The 17,884-nt window shown below is 37.6% G+C and overlaps 2 protein-coding genes across 2 annotated transcripts in view; one reads left to right on the plus strand and one right to left on the minus strand.

The window, feature by feature from the left end:
* The window catches only part of CDH23 (cadherin related 23), a 2,508,764-nt gene that overhangs the window by 879,979 nt on the left and 1,610,901 nt on the right, over positions 1–17,884 (minus strand). The window lies entirely within an intron of this gene.
* The window catches only part of VSIR (V-set immunoregulatory receptor), a 297,502-nt gene continuing 289,322 nt past the window's right edge, over positions 9,705–17,884 (plus strand). Inside the window, exon 1 of the mRNA XM_044056945.1 lies at positions 9,705–9,963. Within this exon, the coding sequence (XP_043912880.1) occupies positions 9,876–9,963 (88 nt within the window). The 5' untranslated portion in view covers positions 9,705–9,875. The remainder of the gene's footprint in view (positions 9,964–17,884) is intronic.

Here is a 17,884-nt window from a genome sequence, read left to right on the forward strand (position 1 = left end):
TAATATTAACAACAAGAGGTAATATACTAAAGAAAACAGTAATTTAGAAGTATGTTCAAGGTGTTTTGAAGTATGTTGATGGGATATGGAATGGATCTTACTGACATTTGGAGGTATTCTGGATGCAAGTTATCAGGGGCACAGGAGCCAGGTTTCAGTTTAAGGAGAAGTTTTGTTATGATGGTGATGGGGGAGAAAGAAATGGTGGATGAATTGGGGGCTGTTTCCTGAGAGGAAGGTGATAGTGAATAACAGTTAGTATTACCCTTAGTGTGGGGAAAAGTAGTGGTGAATTTGGCTATGGTGTCAATGAAATGCGAGTCGAACAGGGCAGATATTTCACTGGCAGTTTTCTCAGAGAATGGGCATGTTTTATGTTTTTGGTACCAGGGTTAATTAGAGATAAAATGGAGTTCCAAAATTTCTTAGGATTTTGTTTGTAATTATTCTGAAGGCTTAGACAGTGTTCCTTTCCATCATTAGTGATTAGGCGCTTTGCTTGGTTGCAGAGCTGTCTGAATTGTAGGTGGTCAGTAGGATTTTTATGCTTTTGACATTTTTTCTATATTTGTCCCTGGTACTCATAATTTGTTGGTAGGTCTAGTAAGCCAAATGGCATGCTTGATTTTGACACTTTTTTTTTGTCTAACTGGGAGTAGTCTCTTGAAGGTAGTTAGGAATGTGGAGTTAAAGAACTCTACAGTTTTTTTCGAGCGGCAGGACTTTAGAATATTCCAATTGATGGTTCTAAGGGTTTCATTTAGAATTGTAGGGTTAAAGTTACTTAGATTTCTTGTTTGCTTAAACTGGTGTTGAGAGGGTATTATGTTGGTTTTATGAATTATGTAGGCTGGAAGGTGGTAAATAATACTGCAAGAGAGTGTTCCTGCTGCTGAAATTTTGTTGGGGTGAGAGGCTAGTATCCAGTCTAGAATTGAGCCACTGCCTTTATTTTTGTTAGGTCTAGTTATAGCTGTTATCAGCTATGTAAAGTTGAAAAGGTTAATATTAGGTGATGGAGAATGGTCTAAGAAATCTAGCCAGTTTATACATTTACATTGCCTGCGGTGATTGTCTTGTTAATATTGTTTGATATCCAGGCAAGAATATCTTCTAGAAGGGGAATAGTGTTGCCTAGGGGATGTATACAGCTATGATACAGACATACTTAGAATTGTTGAGTTGGAGAAATGATACAAGTAATTCATCAGCAGCAAATTGAGGAAATAGTTTTGGAGTATGGGACAATGCTGAAAGTGTTGGGGAAAATTAAAGCAATGCAGCCACCTTTTTATGGTAGACAGGCATAACCTGGGGGAAGAATTCTGAATCTTTTATGTAAGGTTACAACCAGGTTTCAGTTAATTTGCCTGGCTTATTCTGGAACAGCCAAGCATGGATTTCTGGTATTTTGTTTCTGATACTTTGAATATTATCTGTTGTGATATTTAGTGAAATTGGGGGGGGGGTGGCATTCATATGGACAGGGCCTGGATTGGGGTGGATATATCCACAAAGAAATAGGTTAGCTTGGTTGGACAGGCAGCTGAACAGTGGGAGGTGTCTTTTTAAGTGAGTGGAGAAGGAAACATGGTTGTGAGTATGTTTATGGAGAGGGAGTAGTTGTAATTTGGTATATGAACATATATTGAGTATTAGAGTAGCTGGGGATGGGTAAAGATTGTATGGCAGTTGTAGATGTGTGTTTTGGGGGGTACAGAAGTTTTAGTTAAGGATGTTAGTTAAAATAGGAGACATAGTGAAAGTGTTAGGGGGCAGAGTAGAGGGATGGGTATATAAATAGACAACATAGTGATAGAGTAAAGAAGTGTAAGTAGCTGTTAATTGTTAGGGATAATATGGATGTATTAGTAGATGGTATGGGAAGAAGCTGTTGTAGGTAAGCTAGCACAAGGGTACTAACTAGTTTTGAAGTTGAGTATATTGGGTAATTGTTTTATTAATTGGGGCATGGCATGATATAGGTATTGATTGTTATTGGTTAATAGACTGGGAGGGGGGTTACTTGCCATTGGATGGTGTAGTAGGGAGAGGAGCTAAGGAAAGAATAAATGTAATTGATATGAGGGTGGGATGGGGGTAGAGTAGGGGAGTCTGAGCGTAGCGAGAGAGAATGGAGCAGGTAGCCCAGTAATGAGACAGTGTGCAAACAACAAAAACAATCAATTGCACAGGTGAGTTCAGGGATTGGATCTGCACTGGGGTACGTATAGTTGTAATCACACTTACTGTATAAAATACCAGTACCAACCATTAGATTAGATAAGCTTATCAGTTGTGTGAGCTGTGTAATGTTTGCTACTTTTAATAATACAAAAAGCTTGGGGGGAGGTTCTGGTGATCTACAAGCTCTATTACAGGACAGTAGAACAATAACTTTTGATAAAGTATTCACGTAAAAGTCTAGCTGGCCATTTGTAGTGCCCGCGATGCTGGGTTGTATGGATATGCACCTCACATGCCTAAAGTTCCAGTCTAGTGTTATGGGGAGAGGTAGGTGCCACAGCAGGATGGCGTCTGAGTCAAGGTACCTAAAGTCAGGATACAAGAGAAAAAGAGGGAGATAGGTAAAGGTTTTGATACAAACAACAGACAGAAAGAAAAAGATTGGGGTCAGCTGACTGGGCTATAGAAGTGAGTTGAGAATTACAATAGTAGTTAGTTCAAAAACACATTCTTATTCAATATACAATGTTGTTTGTTAGAGCTATTAAAAGTAAACGCAGTTAAAAAAAATGTTTTGAATTCTAAGGCAGAGCTCCTACCTTTGTAACATAGACAACCATTATTACAGTCAAGTAATAGCACCACTGTATAGACTTAAAACATGCAATCCCTGTATTATTTAAGTAGTGACAAGATACTGAGCTTTTATGGTATGAGCACCCTCTCTTAATACAGTGTATAATCCTTCAATTTTACCAGCCATATAACATTTCACAATACAGAATTTTACCCTTCTATTTTACCAGCCATACAACTTAAATAATCTCTAGACAATGGTCAAGTCTATAATCTGTAGCTTGAAGAAACAGCATTCACACACCACTCGACACATCAATTGTTCAACAGAAGACTTGTTTCATAGAGGTGTTGCTATACAGAAAGCAGTAAGTACAGCCACTAATATAGTGGGGCTGCCTAAAAGTGTAGTTAAAATAGTTCTGTTACAAGTAATGGCTGAGTTTATCTTATACCATAATCTTAGTGATTCCAGCACCTAAGAATGTGAAAATTCTTCACTGTACCTTTTAAATCACTTTTTAAACAATGTAAAAAGTCCCTAGTTTTTGCCATACATCGCTGTACATTTCAAATCCCTTTTAGACACTGTAAAAAGATGCTAGTTATAGCCGTACATCACCAGGAGCCACAACCGCAGGTTGTAGAGTTGTTTGAAAGGGAAAAGTAATGGGATCCAAATCTAAGACTAACATTTATTCAGCAAAAAGCATGATGGGAGGAGGAAGGATGGTGAACAAGTTCCTGATTGTGGATGGCAGACTATGTAAATAGGGAGAAATGAGTAGGCTCAGTAATGACACAATATGTGAACAAGAAGGACAATGTATTGCACAGGTGAGATTGGGGATTGGGTCTGCACTGGGCTATGTATAGCTGTAATCATACTTACTGTATAAAATACCAATACAGACTGTTAGATTAGATAAGCTTATTAGTTGTGTGAACTGTGTAATGTGGGCTAGTTTTAATAAAAGAAAAAGCTTGGGGGGTTCTGGTGATGCACAAGCACTTTTACAGGATAGTAGAACAATAACTTTTGATAAAGTATTCACATACAAGTCTAGATGGCCGAGTGTAGTGCCCACAATGCTGGGTTGTATGGATATGCAACTCACTTGCCTGATGTTTAACACTAATGTTATGGGTAGAGGTAGGTGTCACAGTAGGAAGGATTCTGACTAAAGGTACTTTTCAAATTGTTTTTAAACACTGTAAAAAGTCCCTAGTTATTGCTATACATCATCGTACATTTCAAATCCCTTTAAGACACTGTAAAAAGATGCTAGTTATTGCCATACATCACCAGAAGCCACAACTGCAGGTTGTAGAGTTATTTGGGATGCTCTTTCCATACTAAGTTGTCTACCTGAGTTGCATGTTCACCACTCTTGTATGGGATCTTGTGATTCTCTCTCATTGAACTACGAGTTGTCCACCATCAACCCATTGGCCAGACAGAAATCTAGAACGGCGCCACCTATTTTATTTCTTTTGCCTCGTCTATGTAGACTCAGGCAGCCTTCATATCTTGTTATGTCTGTCTCACCTGAGCATACAGGTCTGTCATTATCACCAACTCATATTGCCCTGCTTTTAGATCCTTCAACTGATACCTGAATGCTTTCTTTTTCTTACTATCACAACCCTGCTGTTGGGTCTATGACCATAATAATAATCTTAAAGTTTGTGTTATTTTCACCTCAACAAGTTCTATGTACCATAAACACTCCTCTCATATCCATGAAATTTGAATAAAACTTGTACATCATCAGGACTGGAAGATAATGTTTTAGCTTCAAGTTTTGAAAAAGGCCTTGTACTGATCTCCCTTAACTGTAACAATTATATATGCCTGATTTTATTCCTGAACCTGCATGCTCCAAATTCACCTTTCCCAAGTACCCTCCAGTCAGCACTGACCTTTGACCACAGCATTCTTATTCTAATCTTTGCCAACTATCTTTGCTCTTTTCTGTTGATGTCTGTCCAAATGGCCAGTAGAAGCTCTGAGAATACCTTCTTCTATCAGTCCTATCAGCAGGCAGACTTGCATAGTGCTTCTTGAAGAAAGTGTACCAAATCAGTAATGAGCAAGTCCCCCCTACAGTCTGCGTAATCTCCTTGTTTACTGACTGTACTCATCTAAAGGTTCATTGGTTCACAGATTAGTACTAAGCTAACTGCCCATGCGAGACATTTTAAGCCTAGCCAATTATCCCTTGTAAGACTCAAACCCTGCACCTTGTGTTTGTAAGGCAAACACCTTAACCATTAGGCCACTCTCCCAACCCCGAGTTATTAGCTCTGCAAACCACATTAATTACAAAAAAGTATACATTATATGTAAAACAAGTACATCCATGAAAAAATTAAAAGCCATATACTACAAAATCCAAAAATATATATATATTCATATATATGTATATCAATTATAATTTTAAAGGTTTTCTTTCTAACACTGGTACTAATGAAAAGTGTTCATAAGAAAAATATAAAACCTAGGAACAGTTTTAGCATGGGTCGAGATAGGTGTTCAGTGTTATTCCCGAACTAGAAACCTCTCCCCTATCTCGACCCATGTTAAAACCCGTTCCTAGGTTGGCTTTTGGTGTTTGATATTACCGTTTTCTAACTTCCATGTTCGACAACAGTACAGTCGACGGAGTTCGCTTCGAAAATCTAATAGTAAACCATATATTTATTTATTTTTGGGGGGATTTTGTAGTATATGGCTTTTAATTTTTTCAAGGATGTTTTTTAAATACTTGTTTTACATACGATGTATACTTTTTTAATTAATTAATTAATTAATGACAGGTGTTATTTATTGGTGACCTCATTTCCTTTCATTTAGCTCTGATGATGTCCCAGGGTATTGATGGAGGGATGAAAGCGCTAAACCGTATGGATTTGTTACAATAAAATGACTTTCTACAAACCTATTACAGACTGGATTTGGAGCTTATTGTAAAAGTCCTTGTTCGAGCACTGTTTATTTATTTGTGTTCTATTAGTGCTCGCTCCAAACGGTTTTGTTTTCTTTGGTACAAATAATGTGTTAACAAGGTGCACACAGATTCTATAACTGTCTTGAAACTTCAAATGTCAGATTTAATAAAATGATAATGCAGAAGAAAAGGTTTGTCAGTTATATTTGTTCTGAATACAAGTATAGAGGCAACTCTGATATAAAAGCAAAGTACAAAAATGTTGATTTAATTCATCGCTAAATATGACAAATTGAATTATTTCTAAAAAAAAAAAAAAAAAAGGTTACATTTAAAAATTCATCTAACACAGAAAATTACCTGTCCATTCTAAATAATTTGCCAGAACTTATATACTATCAGTATGATCCCTTATAACTCTCTTAGTAAATCAAAATAGGTAATTACCTATCCCTTATCTTAAAAATTTTCTAAACTTATATACTACTTGTATGATGTTTCACCAACTGCAACTACCTAGCCTGTACATACAGAACTACTGTATACTGTTTTCTGCACATATAAATGTAAGCTTAGACATTGTTAATGTTATATAATTTGTATTTTTCCAACTTGAAACTGTTAATACTTTGTTTGTAAACTTTTCCTTGCAAGTTGAATTTAGTTGACAATTGTGAAACTTTTCTTCCAGGGCCTCAGCCAAAAAAGGGCTGTTTCAGCCCAGTCGGACAAACCCAGTCAACAAATGTAAAATAAATAAAAAAAATAAATAAGTTACTTAGTTTTAGGGCAAGATATGCCCTTTTCTGTGGGGAAGCACAATCTAAAGTTGTTATAATTTAAGTATTATAGGTATGAAAGAATTTGCATCCACTCAAACAGGGCCTGGGGACTTAGCTTCCATGAAAAAAGAGAGGAGATGAATCTGCCAGCTATTATGCGATAAAGCTTCCTTTTAATGGTACTAAACAGAATTTTTTGGTTAACAATAAGCCATATATTATTAAATTAGAAAATAAGAAAAGATGATCCTCTATGGTGTTTTTTTGTTACTTAGGGCGGAAAATCAGACATCATGCTTCCACATAATAGGATGGGCACAGCACATTTTTTTACCATTTTATTAATAACTCTGCAACTCTCTTCCTATTCATTAAGTAGCAAAAGTCACACACGTACAACATTCAGCACTCACAGCAAGTGTCAATACTGTGCCAAGTACTTCAACTTTAAAACATGGATATTCCATTATTGCCACTCACTGAGGATTGAAGCGCTGGTTAGAACTGTATGTTGCCATCCCAACAGAACAAACAGGGCAGTATTTCTTACTATACAGGACAGTGATCATAACTCCTGGCAAAAAAAAAAAGATTTTAGTATTTCAATATTAAGGCTGCTGGTAATCTAGTAATGAAGCTCCCATCAGATATTCCAATATCATGATGCCAGAAATGTCTACACAGCAAGTCCAGAACATAAAGATGGCACGTAGATTACAAAGATAGAAAGGAAGAAGCAAAACAGAGAAGTTTATGGTATATTTACAGTTTAATTTACGTGTACAAATAAAAACATTCTGTGCAAAAATAAATTAAAAAGTTTCATCAAAGATGTTGCAACTGAGCATCGGAGTTGTAATGTGTGTGTGTGTGTGTGTATACATGTGCACATGACAACTGATGCAGTGTGTTGTGTATGAGTGTATGTGCTAACACAAAAAGAGACAGTCTATTGTACGTGTGTGCACTTAGATGACAACTGACAGTATGTGTTATGTATGTGAGTGTGTGTGCTAACACAAAAAGAGACAGTCTATGAGTCTACGGTGGGTGTGTGCACACGTGTGTGCTTACATGACAACTGACACAGTATGTGTTATGTATGTGAGTGTGTGTGCTAACACAAAAAGAGACAGTCTAGGAGTCTACGGTGGGTGTTTGCACACGTGTGTGCTTACATGACAACTGACACAGTATGTGTTATGTATGTGAGTGTGTGTGCTAACACAAAAAGAGACAGTCTATAGTGTGTGTCCTTACATGACAACTGACAGTGTGTTGTGTATGTATGCAAGTGTGTGTGCTAACGCAAAAAGAGGCAGTCTATGGTGTGTGTGCTTACATGACAACTGACGGTGTGTGTTGTGTATTTATGCGAGTGGGTGGTGGGTGTGCTAACACAAAAAGAGACAGTCTATGGTGTGTGTGTGTGTGTGTGCATGACAAGTGATACAGTGTGTGTTGTGTATGTATGAGAGTGTGAGTGCAAGTGTGTGTGCTAACGCAAAAATAGGCAGTCTATGGTGTGTGTGCTTACATGACAGCTGACAGTGTGTGCTGTGTATTTATGCGAGTGGGTGTGCTAACACAAAAAGAAACAGTCTATGGTGTGTATGTGTGTGTGCATGACAACTGATACAGTGTGTGTTGTGTATGTATGAGAGTGTGAGTGCTAACACAAAAAGAGACCGTCTATGGTGTGTGTGTGTGTGTGTGTGTGTGTGTGTGTGTGTGTGTGTGTGTGCTTACATGACAACTGACACAGTATGTGTTGTGTATGTATGTGATTGTGTGCGCTAACACAAAGAGACAGCCTATGGTGTGCGTCTGTAGTTAGTACTGAAACATTCTTCTAGGAAGGCAGACCTCTGTATTTTAGAGTAAAGCAGCATGAAGTAAAAAGGTACTTGAAAACAGCATTCTGTCTTATAGTTTGCGAGACACTCTGACTGGGACAACTGGTTGGGGACATCAGCTGCAAAGATACATGGCTATGGCAAATTAACTGTTGGCACAATTCACTGTTGGCACAAAGAAGCCCGCAGTGTGATGCCCAGAGCTGGAATAAACAAGTGCAGGGAAGAACTGTCTGACCTGAATCTTCCACTGATGATCAATCAAGCGGAGGTCTTGTACTGGTGGTGAAAAATGTTCCTACGATGGCTTACTGTACATCTCCTTGAATGTTGTATTTTGCTGCAAATATTTGTGGGTGCCCACAGAGAATCAGTTATCAGGGGTGCCTATTACTCCCCCAAGGAGAGTCATTGTGTCTATGAAGTATCATCTAACACTCATGCTAGAATATAAGTGTGATTACAGCAACGAACAGGATTTCTTTCCTGCTGATGCACACTTCTAGAAGTTGTAGTTATACGATCATATTATATACACCAAGCCGGGCAACCGTCATTCTGAATAACACACTGATAAATGCAATGCCCATTGTATACTTCATTCCCTGTGTCACTGACATGTCCAACAGGCATCCCGTAACCTGTATCAGCCATTCTGCCAGCTGTTTCTAGGTTCCTGGGTGGGGGCATTCACCTCGTTTTTCCTCCATTACTTGGTTGTTGCAGCTGTAAGCATGGAAATGTGCACTTTTCTGTGCTTAGAGTAAATGTTCTGCAACCATGCATCTCTGCAAATGCAGTACAAATCATCTATGTGCCCTGAAATATTTGTCCGTACAGGCAAATATCCCACAACCTGCAAGACTGAATCCTAGAATACAGCACTATGTGAAAGTCTTACACTGAGGAGCAGCAAAAGTGGCCCTCCCTCGGTGCACACACACTGTCCAGATTGAACTCCGATACTTTAAAATTCATAGTTTTTTGATTAAATTTGTAATAACATCTGAAGAAAAACTTGTGACACAGGCCTTATGGATATTATAACAGCATTTACATTTACAACTGCACAGTTTTGTGCTTTTGGTGACAATAACCCAGTCTTAAACAAGTCAGCATATTTTGCTGCACACACGAAAGTGTAGCCCTTTTGTTAATAAAATATTTTACTAGTTAATTTCTGTCTTTAGTAAGACTTCCTGAAACCTACTCAGGTCAGGGACTGCCTATCAATTCACGTTTCCTCATTTCCATGCAGTACTTGTGGTAAAAGACAAATTAGAACTGAGCAAGATTCAGTGTAGACTTCTGTTTTTCAAGCACTAGGGGGAGATGAAATGCTAAAACGAAGCCGTTACTTCAGTGAAGACAAAAACAAACTTTTTCTAAATTTCCTGTTACCGAGATGAACTGACAAAGTCAAAGTCTATATCAACTACACAGTTCGCTCACAGCAAAACAGCAGTGACTTCCCAAAAGAGAGGTACTACAAGCAAAAAAGGAGAGAAGAGAGAGAGAAAAATATGGATTTTGATTCACAAAGCAACTGGTGTTCGAGATGCAGACTGTACAGATATGCAGCAGTACTGGGTGCTATTATTTTACAAATAGGTAAGATATTTTTAATTTTATTCTGCCATGGTTATTTGCCTAACATTTCTGTGGATGTATTGATAGATGTGCAAGAGTCATTTGTTGCAGCAGATTAGTAAAAATGTCAAACTGGTTTTCATAAAATGGCTTCACTTCATACCTTTAATTCTTTCATTACTTATCTGATAAAACTGCTGTTGAACAGTTCAGTGCCTGCATTTCAAACAGCTTTGGAAGTATGAGAGAAATTGTGTGTGTGTGTGTGTGTATATATATATACACACAATTAGGAGACGTAAGTAAGATAAAAGCTTGCTGTGTTAGTCATAGTGCTGTGGTGTATTTACTGTGATCATGAAGATGAATGCAAAACAGCAGACCTTAGATGAATCCAGTAATGAATTCTTTATTTTGTTGATGTTGCTTAGATGATATCATCCACAGATCTACAAATATTATAAAAATTACATCTCTTTTGTTACAGAGCATTCATTCTCTTTGCATCTAAATTTATAAAGCTACTGTGCCTTTGAAAAAATGTTGCGCATGTTTTGAGAAGTGCATGTGTGCATCTGTTTATACTAAAGTGTTCTGGTTTTAACAGAAGGTAATTTAAAAACACTGAATCCAATTGTAAAGTAACTGCTGACAGGGTCTAAACTGTAATGTCTGTGTGTTTCTGTGAACAGCAGATCTAGAAAGTCACTTACTGATCCAAATAGGGTGGTAATGAATACTTATCTTGCAAGCTGATGCAGTGGATAGATAGACTAATCACACTGCCTACACAACATTAAATGACCGGGGAACTTAGCACTACCATTGCCTTCAGCCAGTACCACACATCAAGCTGTCTTATAAAATGGCTGTAGCCTTGCAGCAGGCAGATCTGTGATACAGGTCCTCACAGTTAGAATCTAGGTAGCTTTTTACCCCATTTAACAGGCATGCTACATCACCCGTACGCCTTCTCGCAGCTAATAAATGAATAAGAAGTTAGAACTGTAAATGCCTTTGAGCTAGTGGAACCCTATTTGATGATGAGACAAGCTTTTACTAAAAGCAGCAGGTTTTACCTTGGGGATACTCTCACTTTTTATCACTATAGCTAAATTATGTCAACCACACATGACTATCAGGAAGGGTAAATCGATGTGTAGGCATGAAAACAGCAGGTTCAGCCAGAAGATTGCAGTTAACGCCTTTGCAGCCCTTACTTCATTTCCCTTCCTTTATCCATTTACTCTAGACTGATGGAACCCTTGAGTAATGTGCAGTCACACGCACGTGACTCAGGCCGTTCCAATATTCCACCTTATCTGTGAAGTAAACCTTCATGATGTCTTGTCTCTTGTCACTCCTTAGTTTCTCACTGTTAGAACTTTTTCAGGAAATCATAAATTAAGGTTCTACAATTTGTATTTGTAAACCATTTTTAATTAAACAAATGGAAACATTTTTAAAAATGGTCATTCATTTCATTAATAATGACCTTGTATTGCATTCTTCCAAAGAAGACAGATTTAGAGAAACTGTTAAGGGTCACTTTGCTGAGCAGAATTGAAATAAAAATATGCTGCTATTCATTCTGGTAGTACTAAGTGGTAACTACTGAAATGTTAGACCTAGAACTGAGAGAAGGAATGGACTGAGTATTCAGTTAAATGCCAGAGACTCAGTTGATTTTTAAACATGCATTTGTGCTCATAATCACCCTGGACACAGTGTTTTATGTTAACAGGAAGAGAAAAGATGAAATAAGACTGCTTCATCAGACCTCTTGGTTCTGTTTTACACAAAGATTATTGCTTCACAAGAAATGTTACAAGAAGAGAAGTTTACAGCCAGCCAGCTGTTAATGATTGGGCAATAAAGGAGACATAAGTGCTCTGGGAACCATGATGGGGCTTGCATAAAGTCTAAAGAGAGTAAAGAAAATTCTTTAAAAATCACACACACAGTCATACTGAAATGGATTTGAGAGACAGCAAGAACGCTTAAGGGTCTTAAGTTTACTCACTGTTTCTGGTTCAGAAAGTCCCCTCCCACCACACACACACACACATTATATATATATATATATATATATATATATATATATATATATATATATATATATATATATATACACACATACATTTTACAGAGGCCTGCTAAATGTTTTATGGGAAGCTGCACACTTCTATATATGTAACAGGTAAGGGCACGGAGTGTGGACTAGTGGTTATTGCTGTCCTGCTCCCCCTACACCTCTCCTTCCCTCTTTGGATAACCTGTCTTCCCTTGGTCTTCACATGTGTATGGTGCATTTACAGCCCATATACCACTGATGGCAGCCTAGCAGAATGCAAATTATGGTGAAATGAGTTGCATGAGCAGATTTTCTATAAGTCACTTGCCTGTGTTACCACTATGCATAGCATAGCTAAGGGCTATTTGGCACAGGCTAGAAAACAATATGGACGTCACTCACTCAGTAGCCTACTTGAGGGCAGGTGGGGAGGGTTACACTATGCATAAAAACATTCATTAAAATGCATCTGTTGGGCAGGACAAGTCTGCATTAGAGAAGGGCACACTTATCCTCACTGGGCGGGAGGGAACTTTAAAGATAAACATGACTGTACTGTTACAACCGCTGGAGTTAGGAAACAGACAGAGTTTGCCAAAGACATGCGTACTTACAACTGCCAGTGCCAGGAAGAAAGGGGCTCACCCTACATTTTAGCAATATTTTAACACTATAACAAGAGGGAGTGTCAGAAGAGCGAGTGGTTTAACATAAAAAAGAGCATCATCTGGTAACAGCTGTGGCTTCTTTTAATGACCAGATCTATGTGGCTAGAGCAAACACACACACACAGACACACACACAAGGCTGGCACAAGAATGATGCAGGGCACACTGTGCCAATTCTGATACAGTGAATGAGGATTCATCAAACATCTCACCTTCGTTTTGCAAAGCAGTATGTGGGACAAATTAGTTTAGTGATTAACTAAAAGAAACATTTCTACACATACAAACATCTTAGGGACAGAGGCAACTTCTTACAGATGCACCTGGTCAGAGAACCAGCCACCTTTCATTGCATACATGTTTAAAGCACTGATAGAGACACTTTACAATTTGGAATGAACATATTATTTCAGAACAATTTTGCTGTCAGTGGGTATGATTCAGAATGGGAGTTATGAAGTTTAATATGACCCAACTAGTTAGTCCCCCAAAAGTGCACCACTGTGGACAAGTAACACTGAAGGTGCAGTTTGCAAAGTACTTTCCATCCTTGGCCCTGCTTTATGACGTACACGATGCAAACATTGCTTCCAGGTTCGAAGCCAAGTTGCTGTTTAAGATAATGCCAAGCTACTTTGAGTTACGAGCTGCATACCTCTCAAATATTACAATTTAGACAAAGTACTAGGATCTTTAACCTAAGACTGAACTGATACCTCATAAATTAAATTATACTTTTAACAAAGTTTGGACCATTTATGGGTTTCTAAATAATTTATTTTTTAATTAAATACATATAATTATGTAGTGTTATATATGGGACCTGTTTATAGATGTATTACTGAGTCATATAAAATGCTGCTGTTTCCATCATTTTAATGCTTAGAAGTGTGAAAGAAGACAAGTGGGAGAAGAGGATGAAACGTCCGAGAGAGCAACCTCCTTCCCATAAAAGTCATAGAGGATTATAGTTGACTCGCCAATCATTATCTGCTTATCATGTGTTTTGAGACATGGACGCCAAGAAATTCTGCTTCAGAGCAAAGCACGAGAGGCATCTATGTCCAGGACACACAATTTAAGGTTACAATTGGTGAGACGATCATTATTCTTTGGAGTGCATGGAGCTTCATCTGCTCCATGTACTATTAGTTACAGGGAAAAAAAAAATCTTGGCTTTCATAGCTAAAAACACTTAGTGAATGCTGTCAAGAGAGGTAGTGTAAAGCAGTCCATTACTTTTACACAAATATACCTCTCAAATGTCTAGATTTTCACAGGGTATCCAGTTTATTGCTTCATATTTTTGGCCTTTTCCTCATAAAATATGTGGTTTTTGTACAAACCACTGAGGCTTGAAGTCATTAAGTAATGACGTACATTTGAATTTTTTAGTTCATGTCCTTCAGGAAATGGATGCTCACACATCCTGTTATTTTGGCAACTGAGTTTGAGGAAGTTGGGGACTGGTATGGACAGCAGGCGGAGACAAATCTTTTATTTCTACCACTGTCATTTGCTGGAGAGTACTGGCAGATTTTACTGCCTGGAGCTAGACCTGACCTTAACACCTTTAGCAGGGGATGCTTAATATTTGTTAAGGTTGGGTCGCACGCCACTGTGGCGCTTAACTGGTTTGTCTTCTTCTGAATATTGGAGAGTAATCACAGCATTCAATGCAATACAATAATTTAATGCTTTCTTAATGCCCTGCCACCAAGCAGATAACAATGGAAATGCAAACAGAAGGGTGTCTGGCTGGATAAATTACGTCACTTCCTTCTTTTAGCACCTCTAGCAATAATCATTTACACAGTACCAAGCCAGAGGTAAGTAGGGCAATTCCAATACTAATGGCTTTAAATTTTGAACTATTCAGGACAAAATGACTTCACAAACAATGTGGTCTCTTGCAAGAAAAAGTTTTCAATAGACTGATTTAGCCAGGATAAGCTGTGGGAAATGTATAAAAAGTTATGGTTGACTATGGCCATTTAGAATGAGGAAGCATACATGTTTTAAGATAAGCATAATTTAGTGTGTGGTGTCACAGGGAAAACAGACAAAAAAACTTTCGGCTGTGGGTCAGATGATGCTGAGATCAGGAAAAGAAAGTTTCACAACAAAAGCTGAGGTTATTTAATGGTCCAAAAAAAGAAAACTAGAAATCTCTGAGGCCTGTGGAGCTGATAATGTCTGTAACAGATTTTAGAATGTATGAAAAGAGATTTTGGTAGTTCTAGTAACATTCATGTTTGTTTAGATTTTATAACAATTACGAAATTAAATTAGAAAAAAGGTGCATTTTACAAATATTAAGTCATGACATTCAGTAAACAATGTTGATAACAATTTCGCAGCTCATCGCTTTACGGCAAAGAAGGAACAGCCCAGGACAAGTTGAATACAAGTATAGAAATATTCAGTGAGTTAATATAAATCACCACAGAATTTCTTGGAGCAGGTCATAACAAGCCAACCTACATGGTTTTCCAAACAATGTAAATTTTTGGTGGTGCAGTGAATCAGAGATGCTTGTGAAATAATGGCTATGAATTTTTGCAGGACTTTTAACAGATATAGCACTAGGTCAGTGGATAAACTAAAAGTCTGATGCAGGTATTCTGATTAAATTGTTCCTAGGTTAACTAATAGGGTGCATGAGGTCAGGATGGACAAACCCATCTTTGCATGCACTCTGCATGACTCCAGTTTAAGAACCTTTATTATTTAATTTAATTAATTAATTAATTTAATTTTTTTATTTGCTTTTAAATTCATTTATCTATTTATCTGCCACCCAGATAAATGGGCTGGTTCACAGACCATTTTTAGCTATGACCTGTACACCAATGGCAAAAGTAAAAAAAAAAAAAAAAATATATATATATATATATATATATATATATATATATATATATAAGTCCGCGGGGGTGGTGCTGCGGTAGCGTTGTCGCCTCACAGTAAGACGCTGTCCGGTTCAATTCTCAGCTAGAGCGTCTTCTGCGTGGAGACATGCGTGAATGGGCATACCTTCGTTGAAGGTTGTGCGTCAGGTCTGGTAACTCGGCACATAAAAATCAACTACCAATCATTAGCAGATCAGAGTTCCGCTGTGGCGACACCTAACCGGGAAAAGCCAAAAGACACAACAACATATATATATATATATATATATGCAAAGCCCACAGTTAAACTGATATCACAATATCAAAAGACCAAAACAGTGAAGCCTGCAATTTCAAACTCCTGGACTTGCCCCCTCTCCATTGCAGGACACATTTTAGCACTTATTTCTGGATCCACATCCCTGCAGGACCCACATTAGCTGTTGTTCCTTGGTTCATGCCCCCTGCAGGACCCATGTTAGTGTTGGTTCCTGTTCACAACAGTAGGGGGATTTGGTATTTACAATTTTTAAACATTGTGGTCTTCAGTGTTTTGCTTTCAATATTAACATCTAAAGATTATGATTTTCAAGATTGTGACAGTAATATGTATGAGGACTGAAACCAAAATCCTGCAGCTGTAAGACAGGACTTTTACTACTAAACAAATAAGTTTAACACAGATAATCTAAAGGTTTCTATTTGCATGTCTTGTTTATGTGGATGAACCTAAAGAAAGGTGGCAAGTAGTATTAACATTCTGAAAGCATACAGAGATGTTTTGAATGATTTATAATGTAGTATTATGATGTAGTATGATTTATGATGTAGTATTATTTATGATATAGTATTATGAAATGAAAGAAGACTGTATTCAGCAGACATTGCTATACTATACACAGTAACAGCTACTATGCACTCTTTCAGTTTGCTCAGTTATAGAATGCATAGCAGAGCAATTTAGGAAATTAACTTAGAATCCAGTTAATTTACATAGCATCAGGACTGGGTGTATTAAATGTGCAATTTAACTGCAGTAAGTGCAGTGATATTAATGTACTGACACTTTTTCAGACAGTTCTAAAAATACAGTTTAAACAGTTATTTATAATGCTCATCAGTCACGTGACCATCGAATTTAAAAACACAACATTAACTAGGCTCATCCAAAGAAAACTATACAAATAAATGTTTTTGACTTGGTTTTGTTTTAATATACATTTGAAATTAAGGGGAGCATTCAAACTTAATATGAGTGGCATTTAGGTCTGCTTGACATCAAACTTCCTTACTATGTAACTTGTAGTCATTACCCAGGAATGATCGGGAATATTGAATCCCCCTACCAGTGGGAACAAAGGAATGCATACTAACATGTGTACTACTGGTCTCCGGAGTGAGCGTAATGTCGACAAGTTGAAAATCAATTACATAAAACAAGTTTTTTTCTTCTTAGAATACCAGCTGTGTGTGTGTGTGTGTGTGTGTGTGTGTGTGTGTATACCCTGGCCGGGATAAGTTCCTCCGCTTTCCCTTGCTCCTTTCTAGGATACAGTATAGCGTCCATGGAATTCTGAATTGGATTAACCAGGTAATCAGAGAATGAATACAATTCCTGCAATATGGCAGTATGTTCATAGGGGCCAAAGATCATTTATTTACTGCCTACATCATGATCTTATAAAGACATGTCTAATGGCTGTGCTTTTACAGTTTGTTTTAAACCATGCCCACTGTAGGACTGAGATTAAGTCTGTTGTTCTAAAAATCTTTTGAAGTCGGGTCAACAGCAGTGTCTCACATCCTGTGTGCTAAAACAAAGGTGAATCAAACACAATATGTACATTTTGCCAACAAATAGGTGTGAGGGATTGTTTATAAATGTTCCTGTGGTAGCAGATGTACATGCAAATAAGAATTTATCAGTCACTGAAAGGAAAACCACATTCAAGAAACCTGCATTAGAGTGATTTATATTACATTAAGCTGGTAAGACTACACTGCCTTCAGCTGGTTCAGCTACTGAAAAAAAATACGACGTGCAGTGCACGTTGTGGTTTGACAAAGGATGCAAGGCAGTATCATAAAATTAACAGACATTTTATTCTAGAACCAAAGAAGCTTCAGTAGATAGAACTGAAAGTAACACATCAACATACTCACATGAATGCCATAAAAAATCCCAGCTGGACCTTGGAAAGGTGTCTTTATGTGGTTCTTAATAACTGACTCTGTGTCATGGTGAAAGAGAAGCACTGCGAATGAGAAAGCGGCCTATTTGTTGTATTTACTAAGCATCTGAAAATGGTGCA

Source organism: Protopterus annectens, chromosome 14.part0 (genome assembly GCF_019279795.1).
Source record: "Protopterus annectens isolate FY-2018-M chromosome 14.part0, PAN1.0, whole genome shotgun sequence".
Taxonomy (NCBI): Eukaryota; Metazoa; Chordata; order Ceratodontiformes; family Protopteridae; genus Protopterus; species Protopterus annectens.